Below are 15,309 nucleotides of genomic sequence, written 5' to 3'. Positions count from 1 at the left end.
GTTTTATAAGTGATCCGGTCTAACTTCCATAAGAAGTGATTGTTGTCTGATATTAACCGGAAAGAATATGGGTAAAGTGAGACTGACATTCAACCACCCATCATCAGGCTTGCTTTTTGGCTTAGAAACAAAACGACAGTAAATGTATGTGGAGAGAAGTACCAAAAAATTTTTTACTAAGTGAAGTTACAGTGAAGGACTGTTTCAGACAACTGTTCTTCTGCCTTGTGAAGAAGTATTAGAAGATACTGAATGATATATGCAATTATGCTTGCAGAAAATAATCCTCATGAATAAAAATCAGATTAACACTCAGGAAAAAACCCATTCAATGTGAAGAGCAAAGGAACAGGACAGAGTGTGCACATACAATTTTGCTCTTGTTGCTTTCTAATTTTTGAGAGTTCGTTTATCAGATGTTATTCCATCATGGTTTTTATTTTGTGCAAATGGCACATTAAATACTTAACTGGACTGCTGAACCTATTACAATTTATCATTTCTAGAAACTGCTCAAAAGGTGCGCAATATGCATTAAAACAATGAGCTAGCGGCTTCTTCCCTACTGCAGGTAATTTTAAAGCTACAAAACAGTACTTTTATAAACCAATGGTAAAAACTGTTGGTGGATTAATCTTCTGTTCTGCCAGAATATAAATCAAAGATATACATCTGACAAAGAAATACAACAGAGATCCACTGAACTAAAGATACTTTTTGCCCTTCTAACCTTTCTTTCAGGTCATCCAAGCAACGCTGAAGATGAACTTCTCCTGCTGTCACTAGCACATGTTCTCCCGTCTCCTGGATTAAAACTTGCACACATGGATCAGCTTGGTTTAAGAGCTTCATTCCTCTGACCAGCTGGAGCATATCACCTGGCAAAATAAGGTTTTATGAACAAAGTAACAGTGAAGGAGGAGTACTTCAAGTAGGATACACTTAAAGTAAGAAGTAGTAACACTTAGCTTTATGGAAGTCAAAACACAAATACATATTTTAGGAATACTCAAAAACGTTCAGCTAAGTTCTGAGGTCTTTCTGTGGGCAAATTTCTGCTAATGAGTCGCAGTGTGGTACAGTTTAAGAGAAGCAACTAAAGACATAAGCTATACTCATAATTTATCATCAAGAATTTATGTGCTGAGGATTAATTCACATTACACAGTCATAACCATGGTACACATTTGAATGGATTGCTTATTTTTGTTTTACTTTGTTTTGCAACAGGTTTAGTACAGCAAGCTAGCAACTCACTATTACTATCTTATATTGCTTCCTACATATAATTAAATACAGATACAGCTCATAAACAGTTCACAACCAATAAAATTTGAATGTTACTGATATAAAGTGATTAAAAATTTCAAGATTTCATTCCTCATTTTCACAAACTAAAAAGAGAAAGAAACTTTCTTATTTACTATATTAATATTCCATGGCTAAGTGCAGCAACTTATTGTAAATTGTTAATGCTTAAAATGCTCCAAAGGCACAAATAATAACATGTTAACTTTACTAAATAAAAAAGCAGAAATGACTCTGTATGAATTACTTAGCAGGCATAAAAGCAAGTGAAGCACAAGAAGGATTTAAACTAGCTGGAAGCCACTGGAAAGATTTAATACTTTACAACCTGAAAAGGGAAAATATTGGGAATGTGAGAGTTTTTCAGTGAAACAAAACACAGCTGTCCCTAAAACGAAGGTGTTTAAAAAGAGTTGCTTTAAAGTTAATGGAGAATAAACAACCACAGCTGAGTCCAATTTGGCTAGATTACATGAAAGCTCTGCATGAGCACCTCATGTCAGCAGCCCTTCCTAATTAATACAATTTTTTAAAAAATTAATTATGATTCCTTTTTCTTAGTTTATACATGAGTTAAAGAATATCCTAGGCTTTCTAGAAATGTATATTCATATTAAGAAGGAAAAGTGACATTAGACTTGTCATTCACTTGGAGACTATTAAAATATATTATATGTTTAATGCTAGGGTAGGAAGGGTATAATTGGAAAGTATCCTTGAAAACCAAACATCAAAATAAACAAACAGTGGGGAAAAACCCACTATGCTAGTTCACACAGCCAACACAGTTGAATGAAGACTTTCAACTCTGCCTTCTGCATTTAAGCCTACTGAGAAGGAATAGATTTTTTTTCTTTTCCCCCACTGTAGAGCTTATGGTCACTACACATTAATATTTTGACCTGAATGTGAAGACATATAGTAATTTTGTAAAATATACATAGGGAAATAATTTGTATTTGAGTCATTTTTCCAAATAAGAAAATGCAGTTTTGAAGTACATTTGCTGTGGAAATCTGAGGCAACCACACATGACAATGCGCTAGGGTCACCTCAAAACTTTATACAGCTCACTGGACAAATGATTGCTTTTAAGTTGAGCTTGGAATGACCACATTTTCCTTGTCATCCTGTTACTGTAAGCAGCAGCTGATTTTCAGGAAACTTTTGCAAATGTAGCTACCTTTGAGGCTTCTGTCCCTCTAACAAGTTTAGTTCAAACCAAAAGTTACCATAGGGAAGAAATTAAGCCATGGTGTAGGCACAATCTAGCTTCATTACATTAAGGAACAAAAATGACCCAAAAATCTGTCAGTAGTTTGAGAATTACATTCCTTTAACATTTTCAACTCAATAAGACACTCAGTAGAACCAGTAATTTCTAATGCTTTCAAAACTGCTTTAAAAAATTCAGGATACAATATATAGTATTGCCTGTTCTTCAAACACACAGGCAAAATTGCTGCTAAGCTGTCCTATCACTTCCTAAAAATCATGTAGTCTTAGTATTTTGTAACTGAACAGAAAACCAGCCATTTTGGGCTTCTACAACAACAAATGGTAATTGGGCTGAAGTTCTAATATAGCCAGATACACTCTCTGGTTGGGGGCTAGGGGAAATTAATTACATTTAGAAGAAGTACTACACACCGGTACCACAAGCTTAATGATACAGCATAAAATAATGCCATCAGAAGTGAAAAAATCCCAAAGATATACCTAACCTTCACAGTAAAGGAATACCAAACCTTTAGCATCACTATGTCTTAACTGGTGGAAAAACTAAGTCCGAATATAAAGGGCAAAACAATGTGTTTGTATGTCTTGAACTACTAAGACACGACCTAGCCAGCTAGGAGAATTCAGGACAATAAAGAACAATCCTCTATAAAACATATATATACATTTTAGACTGGGTTATTCTCTGATTCAAATGATAGATTAAAACTAGCCATATCACTAAGAGTGGGAAGCTGCATTGCTACCACGTTGAATTTGTATGACCATTCCCATTCTCCTTTAAACTTACTTGGATGTTTTGGTTCAACAGCTACCCGCACAATCGGTGTAGCTTCAAAGTTGAGAGGTGTAAATGGTGGACAAGCCAGTGATGTTGACAGTGTTGCAGATTTCAGCACAAAATCTTGCAGACCTCCTATTCCTATTAGAAATTAGAAAAAGAAAAGCAAAATAAACCAAAAAATCACCCACTGCCATATTATATTGAAAGACACGATCACCAAGCTAAAACAAAGCTGAAAATATTCTAATTACAATTATCAGATTAAAAAATTCTTCACTGTTTACATAAAGTATCTGGTAAAATGTATGTGTATAATCTGTGGACTGAAGTCCCTGTTGTGATGTTTGATATTCAGTCTTATAGCTCCCATTGCAATCCCTTTGCATTTTAAAAATACATGTTTATAACTCTGAAGAACAGAAAGAACATAAGGACTTTTCTCCCCTTCTAACACGTCAAATCTTTCATACAGCTCAGAATTGGTTTTGGTGGATTAAATTTAGAAAAACTTAGATTGCAAAAGCCCCCCAAGGTCACGTAGTCCAATTTCTGGTAAAAAGCAGGGCTAACTTCAAAGTTACATCATGTTGCTCAGTGCCTGGCACAGTTAAGGTTAAAAATCTTAACTGAAGGAAACTGCATAGCCTCTGTTGACAAGCTACACTGGTGCTTAATTACTTCTGTGGAAAAAATGCCTTTCTTTTCCCCCTTCCCACATCTTCCCACCCACCTTATGCCCATTTGGGATTCCTCTTTTCTGCAAGTTGAATCCTGTCAAATTTAATTTAACACATAGTGAGGTATTAATTCTAATCCTAATATATTTTATAAAGCTGGCAAGATGTAGAAAACTGAGCTTAAATTGTAGTAATACAAAAAAATAGGAAAAAATATTAGCTATAAATCTGCAAAATAGCTGCTATAAATGAGTACTGAGTCTTGGCTGGCTGGCATATTTAAGACAATGTGGAATTATTGCCTTCAAATTCCTAACCAACAGGATATCATTCATAATTTAGTCAGAGCTATAAAAACACTACCAGAAGTGTTTGAGTAATAAAGATAACAAATAAAGCTGATATTGATATATATAGTCACTTTTCCTAATTCTCCTTCAATTGTAAGCAATGAGCATTGCATACTTCTAATGAAGTATAAATTAAATGCACATGTAACTTACCACAAGAAAACTGAAACCTTTAGCTCATAACCCTATACCTGCTTAAAAATTCACATTTGTAGACTGCAATGTATTTGTGCACCTACCTCCTCATTCTCCCCTACAAGCCCAAGTAGTGATAAGCAGAGAAGTTCTTAACCCCAGCTCCCCATTACCACCCTAAAATTTTTCCAGGTTCTTTTTTTATGGCTTAGTCTTCTTCATTTGAGGCCACAAACAAGAAGGGTCAGCTTCCACCCTATGAGATCATGAGGGAGTTCAAATACTGAAGAGCCAGTCGGCTGCACTTATCATCTGCAGAATCAGGCTGTTTCTAAAGCTCTGAAGGCTGAATGTCTGCCCAGTGGGATATGCCAAAATCCTAAATGTCATTATTTAAGAAAACCCACCTCAAAATAACTGGAAGCAAAACAACATTCAACAGCTTTAAATGCAGGATAGCAGATGCTGCAAAGAAAATAAATCTGTATAAACTCTGTGTTGCACCTGACCTATGACCAGCACGTATTTCCTCTTTTTCACTTATTCAACATGTGGTTTGAATGAATAACAAATGCTGGATCATCACTACCACCAGGGACTGAAAAAAGGGATGGGTCCATTTTATTCTGATCTTCTCCAGCTGTTAAAAGGAAAATGATTTAGAGTGGGAGGTGAACAGCCTCTTTTCACAGTGTAATGTGAACCAGAGAAAGCCAGTTACTGAATTTCAGAGACACACTATTTTCTTGACAAACTTTACAATACTGTTATTACCATATAGAAAACTTAAAGCTCTCTGCTCTTTTGTTTCACATTTGAAGGTAAAGCCACATGAATTATACTAGTGGCTGGCAACACTAATGCACCAGAAAGAGCGTGTCAGTTTTCATAAAAATCTGTTAGGCTTACAACCTGAGGGTTTTAACTGTGTGAGCTAGCACTGAGCAGTACCCAGCCTTGATGAATCTATTTAATTTACAAGTTCTTAATAGCCAACATTGGAAAAAAAATCCATAGATTAGGAGTTCTTGGACATTTGTTCACATAATATGAGCGCATAAGCGCTAATGTATTGTTTTGATTAGAGGAGCATGTAACATAACTAATTCCAAAGTACCACAAGACACGTTATTAGAGGACTTTGACTAATAATGCTGATACGACCACCTTAAAACTTACTTATTGCTCATCCCACTGATATTTACACATACTACTTGAGACAACAGATTGTGAATGCGTATTAATATGTTGATTACTTGAATGGACTTAGAAAAGCCACTCTAAATGTAAGCTTACAAATATGCCTCACGTTTTAAGATTGTTTGTCTTGTGTAGCCTTTGAGGGAAGACATGATCACAACACATACATTTTACTTCACTTTGCTTTTTGTAGTACAATAATTTTGAAAAAGAAAGGAACCAAAGCTAAGAGAAAGTTGCTTAAACAGAGGAGGTGAGACAAATTTCTGCTCTTTTATGTTATCTTAAAAAACTAAATACTAAAAAGCATAGCAAGTAGTTTTGAACAGTCATCTCTCAAAGAGCAACCTAGTCTACAAAGTATGCCATCTGTCACACTGTGAGATAATGTTAAGAAAGACCTTCCAGGTTTGGTTGGTTGTCATTTAACAGTTGACGAAATTATTACACAGATGTAAAACCGTTAAGATTTACAAAGGTCTTTTTTTTGTTGAGTACTTTCTGTTACTTTCCCTGGAAGATAAGAATACTAAATCAAGCATATACCTACCGGTATCTCTGGGGTTCTTTACCACATGATAGAAACTAAATGTTAAAAATAGATAAGAAAATCATGACTGAAACTGTCAAAAGGAGTAAGAGATTCAAGACAAGTCTTCATTTCCTTTACTTTTCCACTTCTGTTTCTTTCTGGTAACCACTACACCTTAGACACTAATTTTGCAGCCTTTAAATAAAGCGCACACTTCCAGTGAATTCTGCTATAAAGACCTGAACACATAATAGATCAATTTCAAGATAGTTGTAATTAGTTTCCTTTGATGTAGAAAGATTCAGCATTTAATATTCTTTCAAGATGCAAAAAAATGAAGCAGACGCTACCATCATCCATAACTTTTTCAATGAGATGAGGAAATAATTTAGTTTGCAGTGTGAAAATCAAACAACGAAGAATGAAAGCTGTTTAAATTCTGCCACATTGTTAATAGCCTCAGCACACTAGTTCAGTGGACCTTTATCTTTTCTCACTGATGATATCACCCCGTAAGAATCCTTGGCTGCTTTGGAATGGAGACATGTCAAGCTTTGGACTAACACTGTAAGGAACTAAGTAAAGCAAAAAGCCAATGTTAATCTTCTGAGTAAAGCTGTCTCTCCCCTGAAATATGTTATTTCCTATCAATATCAAGACTTCACAATACTCAAAGCCTCCTGGTTTAAATGCTCCATGCACTGTACTATGCATCAGCGAAGAAAGATCATGGAAGCTCATTTGTAATTCATGTAAAAGTAGGTGTGATGCAAACTGATCTGAAATCTTAAGCCAAGCAGAAGGGCAAAACATATTTGTAAAACAATAATAAAATCAATGAAAATGATTCCATATCAATCATCATTCACCTTCATACCATGCCACAGAATTCTCCTTTTCCCAATATCTAGCATAAGACTAGAAAAGATTATACCATTAGCACACTGTTACCTATTAGGGGGATCAATACTGGTATACTGTTACTACATATACTGTAATCATCAGCCTCCCTTCTTCCATTACTATTCCTAATATAAAAGAAAAAAAAGGAAAAAGGGAAAAAAAAAAAAAGGAGGGATTTTGCAAGAGGGAACTGGCTTTTGGCTGGATTAAACTCGGTCACAACACTATGCTTTTTATACTTGAGGAATTTACAGTGTTTTACAAATTACTGGGATTAAGTGATGGCAACTGTAGGGACTTTTGACAAGTAGCTACAATGGCTTAAGAATCCCTTGTATTACACATTTATTGCCTCAAATTTTAAGCAAGTTTCTCTTGAGTCTCATGGGCACTGCACAGAGACATCTGAGAGCAAAACCTGACCTTTCTCTATTAGAAACTGTTTCTGGAAGGGAAATGAATGTAAAACAATACACAGACCACATTCTACTTGAGATTCATCAACTTATTTCATAATACAGACCATATGTTAGCAGAGATTGCCGGTGAGCCTCCTCTTCTCATCCATAATTGTGCACTTCCCCCTCAATTGTTCTTGCTTGCTTCTGAGGCAAGTGACATTTCTTGTTTGGAAAATAGAATGTTGTAAAGTATGTGCACGAGTTCAGCTGTTTTCAGTACTTTCCTATGATTTTGCAGAAAAACCTAATTCAACATTTTTTTTTGTATTTAATTTCCTCTTTCCCAATATGTTTTTTCGAGCTGAATCTCTTAAAAATCACCAGTATCCAAGAGACTGTAGAAGCCTCTGTCCCAGTTTCTTCGTGAGTTTCAAAGAAACAGGTTCTACCTAAATATGTCCTAGAGATCAACAAGCAGTGACATGAATTCAGTTCCTCAATAAAAAGGTGTTGAGTTACACTTTTACCATAAAGCTTTACTTTTGGGTTCAGAACACTGTGAGGGCAAACAGCATAACTTTCTGATCAGGTAAGAGTAAACTCAGCCATATTATTAATAATAACAAAATTCCCTCTCCCCAGGGAACACAACTATGTGATAGAAAATTAGATGCAATAAGCAACTTTTGAAACAAGAAGCACCTCAAAGCTACTACTGAATCACTGGGTAGTAAAAGATGAAAAAGACTAAGAGACATCATTGAGTTCTTTTTGGAAAAAAGACTAGCATTTCAAAGAATAAAACTGTATGCTTTTAGAAGAACTGCTAGAAAAGCCATAATATGATCTAATAGCTTGTTGCACTAAAGTTTTGTATTGCAACACTAGAGTTTCAAATAGGATTGCAAATATATATAATGAGTTAATAAATATCATTTATCTTCTCCTGAGATTCTTTGGAAAAAAATACCATATATTTCATTAAGTACTCAGACTGCATTAAAACTGACTTTTCCTAACTGGTGACTGAGTTGACAATTGAAATTATGAACTTCCCTATATTTTTCTCAGGCAGGACTAAAACCAATATCAAGGAAACTATAAGAAAAGCCTTTACACTAAACAGTAACGTCTTTGAAATGATTAAGTGAATGGATAGAGACCTATCTACCTGCACTCAGTCTTTATGAAAAAGCAGACACCAAAGCTGAGTCAGGAATTTGTTTACTAAAATACAAATTTATCTTAAACTACACAGAATTAAATCAGTTAACAGTCCTAATCTGACTTCTGGGTTTACAAATAGGTGCAGTCAAAATGAAATATTGATTTCCTTAAGTAGCTTAATGAGGCAAATAAATATAGAAGATGAAAGTATTTCAGATAATGATGTTTTTCTTATGCTACAGGATTATTTCAATTGTCATGCCATACTAATTTCTGGAGCTCTAAACTAAAGTAAACGATCGTGATTTTTAAATATTTATGGTTAAACTTAATTTTAGCACAGAAACTTAGAAAGTTCATGCTTAGATCTGTAAAACCCCCATTCATCTTCATGTGTTATAAAATCAATGCACTCACAGCTTCACCAAAAAAAAAGGTAAAGGACAATTTTAATTCCAATTTAAGTTACTTCAATTTTTTTAACTGTAAATTGTTCTTCATAAAGCCACTGAATGGTACCTTTTGTGATTTTATAAAAAAGTTAGATTTTGTATTTAGCAGTACACATGTAATATATTTTGCCTGAGCCCACACATTCTAATTCCTTTCCACACACCAGGTCAACTTGACATCACGTCAATGCAGCGATACTGATCAACACTAAGTATGTGGACAGATCTTTGTGAAACGTGACCACACGGGCACTGGAACTAACTCCAGTTAGCCTTTCATCAAATTAATACTTCCATTACTGCATGTGGAAAGCATTTAGCACCATACAAAACTCTTCAAGGGTTCCTGAAACACAAACCAAATTTTAGATTTAGAATTACTTTGAATAAATGATTTTAATTTGATCCGACAACAACACATCTGAATTTAATTATTTTTTTTTTAAATGACTACGAGAACTTTAAAGGCAGTTCAGCATGGTTGTTGTCCCAAACAAATGGAATTTAGTAATGGTTGTTTCAACATATTTACTGTGATAGTCTAAAAGTCCTTTGAAATGCTGATTTGTTGGGGCTTTTATCAGTAGGAGTAAATGTGCTTTCTTTCATAAATAAATCTCAGAAATTGCATGCTGTACTGGAAAATAGATCAACTGTATTCCAATGGAAGGGAGAAAGTTTTGCCCAGCAATCCACGAAGGAAAAAGAAAGCCTTCCAGATTACAGAGTATTAACTACACTCTCTAAGGAGAATATGTGTCTTCTTGGAGATGAGAAATGTCTCACAGGTGCAGCACTGGATATTTCTAGGGAGCCTCCCTAGTCTGTCCCACAGATGAACACATGCTGGTCATCTACTGATGAATTCTCCTGGTTCTATGGGAAAAGTATTTAACAAAAAAAGAAAAAAGCTCTTTCATTTGTAATTCCTATATTGAAACTCTCAAGACTTCAGCTATAATGTTGACATCTGTCTTACAGAGGACAGAAAAAGATGCGGCTATTTACCCTTCATAAAGCTATTTTGTACATAATTATAAATGTATGATAAATCTTATCTATGAAAAATCACAGAATCACAGAACAACCAGGTTGGAAGAGACCCACCGGATCATCGAGTCCAACCGTTCCTATCAAACACTAAACCATATCCCTCAGCACCTCATCCACCCGTGCCTTAAACACCTCCAGGGAAGGTGACTCAACCACCTCCCTGGGCAGCCTGTTCCAGCGCCCAATGACCCTTTCTGTAAAGAATTTTTTCCTAACGTCTAGCCTAAACCTCCCCTGGCGGAGCTTGAGGCCATTCCCTCTTGTCCTGTCCCCTGTCACTTGGGAGAAGACGCCAGCACCCTCCTCTCTACAACGTCCTTTCAGGTAGTTGTAGAGAGCAATGAGGTCTCCCCTCAGCCTCCTCTTCTCCAGGCTAAACAACCCCAGCTCTCAAAAAGTATCAATAAAACCCAAGAAAATGTTGAGGTGTTCAGTAGAATGTTTAGGCATTGATATTAATATCTAATTAAGTTTGGCAAACGGACCGATGCTAGAAGACGTTAAGGTTCTTCACCCTCAATGTATCAGAAGAGCAACCCAAATCGCTCTGTTCCAGCAGTCAGCTAGCAAAGACACTTTTTATATTCCTTGTATTTTGGAAGTTAAAGAGGAGAAAATTAAAAATATTTCAGAATAAACCTCTGTGGCTTATTACATATTCCACAGTAGTTACATTAAAAAAAAAGTAGAGAAATCATGATTCTACACTTTTACAAGACCACCATCAATAACATTAGCCATGCACACACACTCAGTTCTCGAAATCTCTTAGAATAGGATTTTATTTTCTTAGGTCTGTAACATGAACAAATCGTGTATTAGGAGCATTAATCAAAAGAACCACTTATCACTTCACTCTATTAAAATGTTTTTGAAACATTTCACTTACTTCGAAACATACAGAACATCAGAAGACAGGGATGGGGGAGGCAGCAGCCAGAGGCTAAGAGGGGAAGCAATTGTGCTGTACCAGACTGAGCACAAAAAGTGCATTACATTAGAGAAAAGGAGATGGAGGCAAAGCATTTCTATTTAAAAACGTAGTGAAGTTCAATAATTAAGTAGACACTGGGAAGACGTAAAAAACCCATATAATATTGTAATACTTTTATGAGAGTACTTGAGGTAAGATACAAGTGAGTGAAGACCTGAAGTTCATTAGGGTTTTGAGCACAACAGCAAACTTAATTCTTCTAACTCCTTGACCAAACAACAGAGCAAAATAACTAATCTCAGCTAACAGATCAATAACATCAAATGATTTCATCTAGCTATAGCATAGTCTAACAAGCAATCAACCCGTAAGAGAAAAAGTAACGTGTCCTGAAAATGGGCAGACTTCACGTATAGAATGTTCTCTTCAACTGAAGATAATAAAATAAGTAACATCTGTTACTTTCCAGAATCAATTATAAGTGTTGTTAAAATTAATGAGGCCCTCAGGCACTGATCTTGCAAGGAATTAATTTTAATCTGTAGAAGAGGTTTTGTCATATTTGCCTCAAAAAAGCTACACGGACATATTGCTATAAGTCCTGCATTACACATCCTAGGTATATAGGGAATTAACAATCTACTACTACACCTGCCAATTATAAAAGGTAATGGCAGTCAGTTTAAAAGCTCATTAAATTTTGTCCATTCTTCGGCTGCATTTTAAAATTCGTTAAATTGTAGAATGCCAGTACATTTTATTTGTATTCATCACTTAAAAAAAAATATTATGAAGCCTATATTATTCAAAACAGAAGTAAATGCAAAGGCAGATTAATCAGGATACCTAAGACATTACAAGTAGTAGCAGCATACCAGTTACCAATTGCTTACAATAACCTGTGGCAAATGCCCTACTGAGTCATTGACCATTTATCCTATTAACTTGTAAAACATGCAAGTAACTAATTAAAATTCAATTTTCCAAGACCTGACCCAATGCCTAATGCTAGAATAGTTATAAATAAGATTGAATTCAAGAAAGTTTTCTAAAAACACATATATTAATCACTGAAAAAAGTAACATAGAAATACGAAATAATAAAATTCTGGAGAAAATATTTTGCTACCCTTCATTTTTCTGTTTAAAATAGGGTTTTGTCACAACAGAATTCTTAGTTTTCTACAAAATCAAAACTATAATTAAATCGTGAATTTTACAAGTCAACTTCACATGAAGTATTTTTGGCAGTCTGTATCTATGCAAACTAAGCATAACAAAATCACATCTATTTAAAACATTAAAAACCCACCCAAAAAATAGGACTGTTACTCTTTATCCCGCAACCATTTTTTCCCTGAAGGAAAGGAAAAAAAGACTGCCATTTCCCCCCAACTTCTGATTACTTCAGTTCACTTACCATTGAGAGTTATTACTTTCATTTCAAGTCCATATAATTTTGATTTCTTAAAATACTGCAACATATTAATTTTTATTAGCTCCAGGTCAAGAAGAATATGGGGAAAAAATATACAGATCATTCCCAAGATACAAGAATTCTTAAGACTAGTGCAGAAGATCACATAATTGATTTGGGCTTTAAAATGCTCCCCTATTTCAAAATGGAGAGAAGAAATTAAATAGAACTAATCTTGATTTTCCATGTCCCTTACAAAAAAAGTTACTAATAAGATTTGATATTATTTACATCAGTCTACAGGTAATGATAACATCCCTCACATTGCTCTCTTAACTTGTTAAGAACAGGCATGAGCCTCGGACTGACAAAAGATACCAGGAAGGGAGCTTGAACATCCCCACATCCTGAAGAACCTTACTGTTAATTTCCTTTTCAACAGTAATAACACCAGGCACTGAATGCTTCTTCACATTAGAGGATAAAATGAGAAGGGACTCCACTCCAAAAAGCAGTCTAAGAACACCATCTCAAATTGAATGAAGATGATTTAGCAGCAAAGAGCAATCTTGCTTACCACTTCTGGCTTACCAGCACTAGCATTTGACAAATTCTGCATGAGACAATTCAGGATACTAAATAAAAAGTAACACTAATCTAATAATAAGGCAATTTTCCGTCTCATCCAGTTTTCACTCAACCAACAAAGCATTAATACATTTGTAAGAGACACTGCTTGTCCAAGAAAATGCAAACCAACATATTAATCACAGTGAAACTCTTATGGCATGACAAAGCCAACTAGAAGTACAGGTTTAGCAACACATCTATTTAAGAGACCCTTTTTTGTCTTCTATCCATGTAGGAATTGGAACTAACACCTCGTGGTTCTGAAACAAGTTTATTTGTCTCCATTCCCCACCGCTACCCACTCAGAAACGACATCGGTCTGGCTAACATTTTGCTGACTAAACAGAAGAGCCCACAGATGTGGTATCATCTATCACCCACAAGCAACAGCAGTGACTCGGCTGTGGCTTCAGGACAAAGCAAAACCTTAAAACTCAGAACGTCAGCTGCTTCTCTGAAAAAAGAAACGAGGCCATTTGCCACTGCAATGTATAAGCTTTAAATGCTTTGGAAGAGGTCTGGAGAGATGAACTTTTTCTACTAAAAGTGTAAAGTATTTCTGGTAAAAATGGCTGATTATTTAAAATGACTTTTTCTGGTTGAGAAGCAATGCTTCCAACAGAGTATGTCATACTTCCTGATGGGATTCTGTAAACAAAAGAATCTGTTAAAAATGGACTGTGTTTTTAGTCACATTTCCAAAGTAAACACAACTCCTGTAATCACACACTCTCCCCTCAACAACTTTTAAACATGTTGTAAACTTCCACTAAGTTTACCAGCGAGAGAGAGGGTTCAGATACAATTAAGTTTCCACAAGTTATGTAAAATCAATGGCTAAGTACTGAAGGGAGACCAAAATTGGTGAGCTCACTGAGAAAAGGGCAGGCTAAACACAATCATTATATATCCCGCCCGGAAGCAGCCGCCTGGCGACCAGCACACGCATCCTGGCTGGCCAACTGGGACATGCACAACTGAGGGTAGGCGTAGCTTAGAGGGCAGCTGAGGATTTTAAGGACACCAGTCCACAGGAATCCAGGCTTTGTTAGTACCACTGCTCAGAGAATGTGCTTTTTGAACATGTCACAGAACAATCAGTCTTTCACAGAAAAGCTCTGACAACAGGATTCCATACATTTTAGGTCCCGTCTTGAAAGGTGCTCAACATGTAGCTCTTTGCATCAATGAACCATATAGGCTGTCTTTAGAAGTCATCACGTGTGCTTTTAACTTCCCTGTCCTCAACAGCTCCAGCAGACTAAAGGGAAGGGAAATGATTTTGAATATTTTTGCTGATCTGTAAGTGCAATTACTGAGGTAACAAGAACTACCATCAGGTATGCCTTTTCATTTAGATTAATGAGTTCACAGTCATGCAACTCACAATTGTTGAGCCAATCCTTTAATACTCCATAAAGCATGATTTGTACAAATCTTAAAATATGACACTTGGGGAATACCAAGTATTTAAAGGAATACTTGTTGCTCAACACCGTATTTCAGAAATCTAATCAGTCACTGAAACAGACTTCTATCAAAGTCGGCAATGATTATACTTTAGCCAAGAAAGCTTAAAATAACAGTAACAGATAAACTGACTTATCCCCATACATTAACTTAAACAGTGGTATCGTTTATACATTCCAAGTGTGGTTTCTCAATTTCCTCACCAGTACATTGTCTTGGGTCAGCTCTGCCTACATTCAAGTCAACAATAGCGTGCTTAAACTAACACTAAATGCCTCTGAAAAAACCTGCAAGCTTCAAATTCATCAGGATGACAGAAATCTCTCCATTCTGTAGGGGAAAGCTTTCACTCAGGTCTCAGATGAAGTCCCTAGATTCACTGCAATTTTCCTATTGCAATCTCACTGTCTTCACACAAACAGGCCCAGAAACAAAGATGGCAATATAAATGCTCGCTACCAAATTAGGTGACTTATCTACTACATCCATGCAAAAGAAAATTACTAAACGTATCCCCCCCTCAAAAAGCCAGCAGCTGGAGTCCATGACAGTTATGACAGAAAAGCAGCATTGGAAAATGGAGCCTCTTATTTTTTAAAATCACTGGCCTGAATTTCGTTCAAATACATAACAGACCTCACTGGAGAGAACTGAGGA

The 15,309-nt window shown here is 35.7% G+C and overlaps 1 protein-coding gene across 1 annotated transcript in view; it reads right to left on the bottom strand.

Annotated features, from left to right (window-relative positions):
• Positions 1 to 15,309, bottom strand: part of EFL1 (elongation factor like GTPase 1) — a 62,624-nt gene that overhangs the window by 16,276 nt on the left and 31,039 nt on the right. The window contains exons 15-16 of the mRNA XM_069866487.1: positions 3,338 to 3,469; positions 731 to 878 (exon numbers count right to left, since the gene is read on the bottom strand). Coding sequence (XP_069722588.1) covers positions 731 to 878; positions 3,338 to 3,469 — 280 coding nt within the window. The remainder of the gene's footprint in view (positions 1 to 730; positions 879 to 3,337; positions 3,470 to 15,309) is intronic.

Source organism: Phaenicophaeus curvirostris, chromosome 12, assembly GCF_032191515.1.
Source record: "Phaenicophaeus curvirostris isolate KB17595 chromosome 12, BPBGC_Pcur_1.0, whole genome shotgun sequence".
In the NCBI taxonomy this organism is placed as follows: domain Eukaryota; kingdom Metazoa; phylum Chordata; class Aves; order Cuculiformes; family Cuculidae; genus Phaenicophaeus; species Phaenicophaeus curvirostris.
The sequence above is the reverse complement of the archived record's forward strand: the minus strand, read 5'-3'. Positions and strand labels throughout refer to the sequence as shown.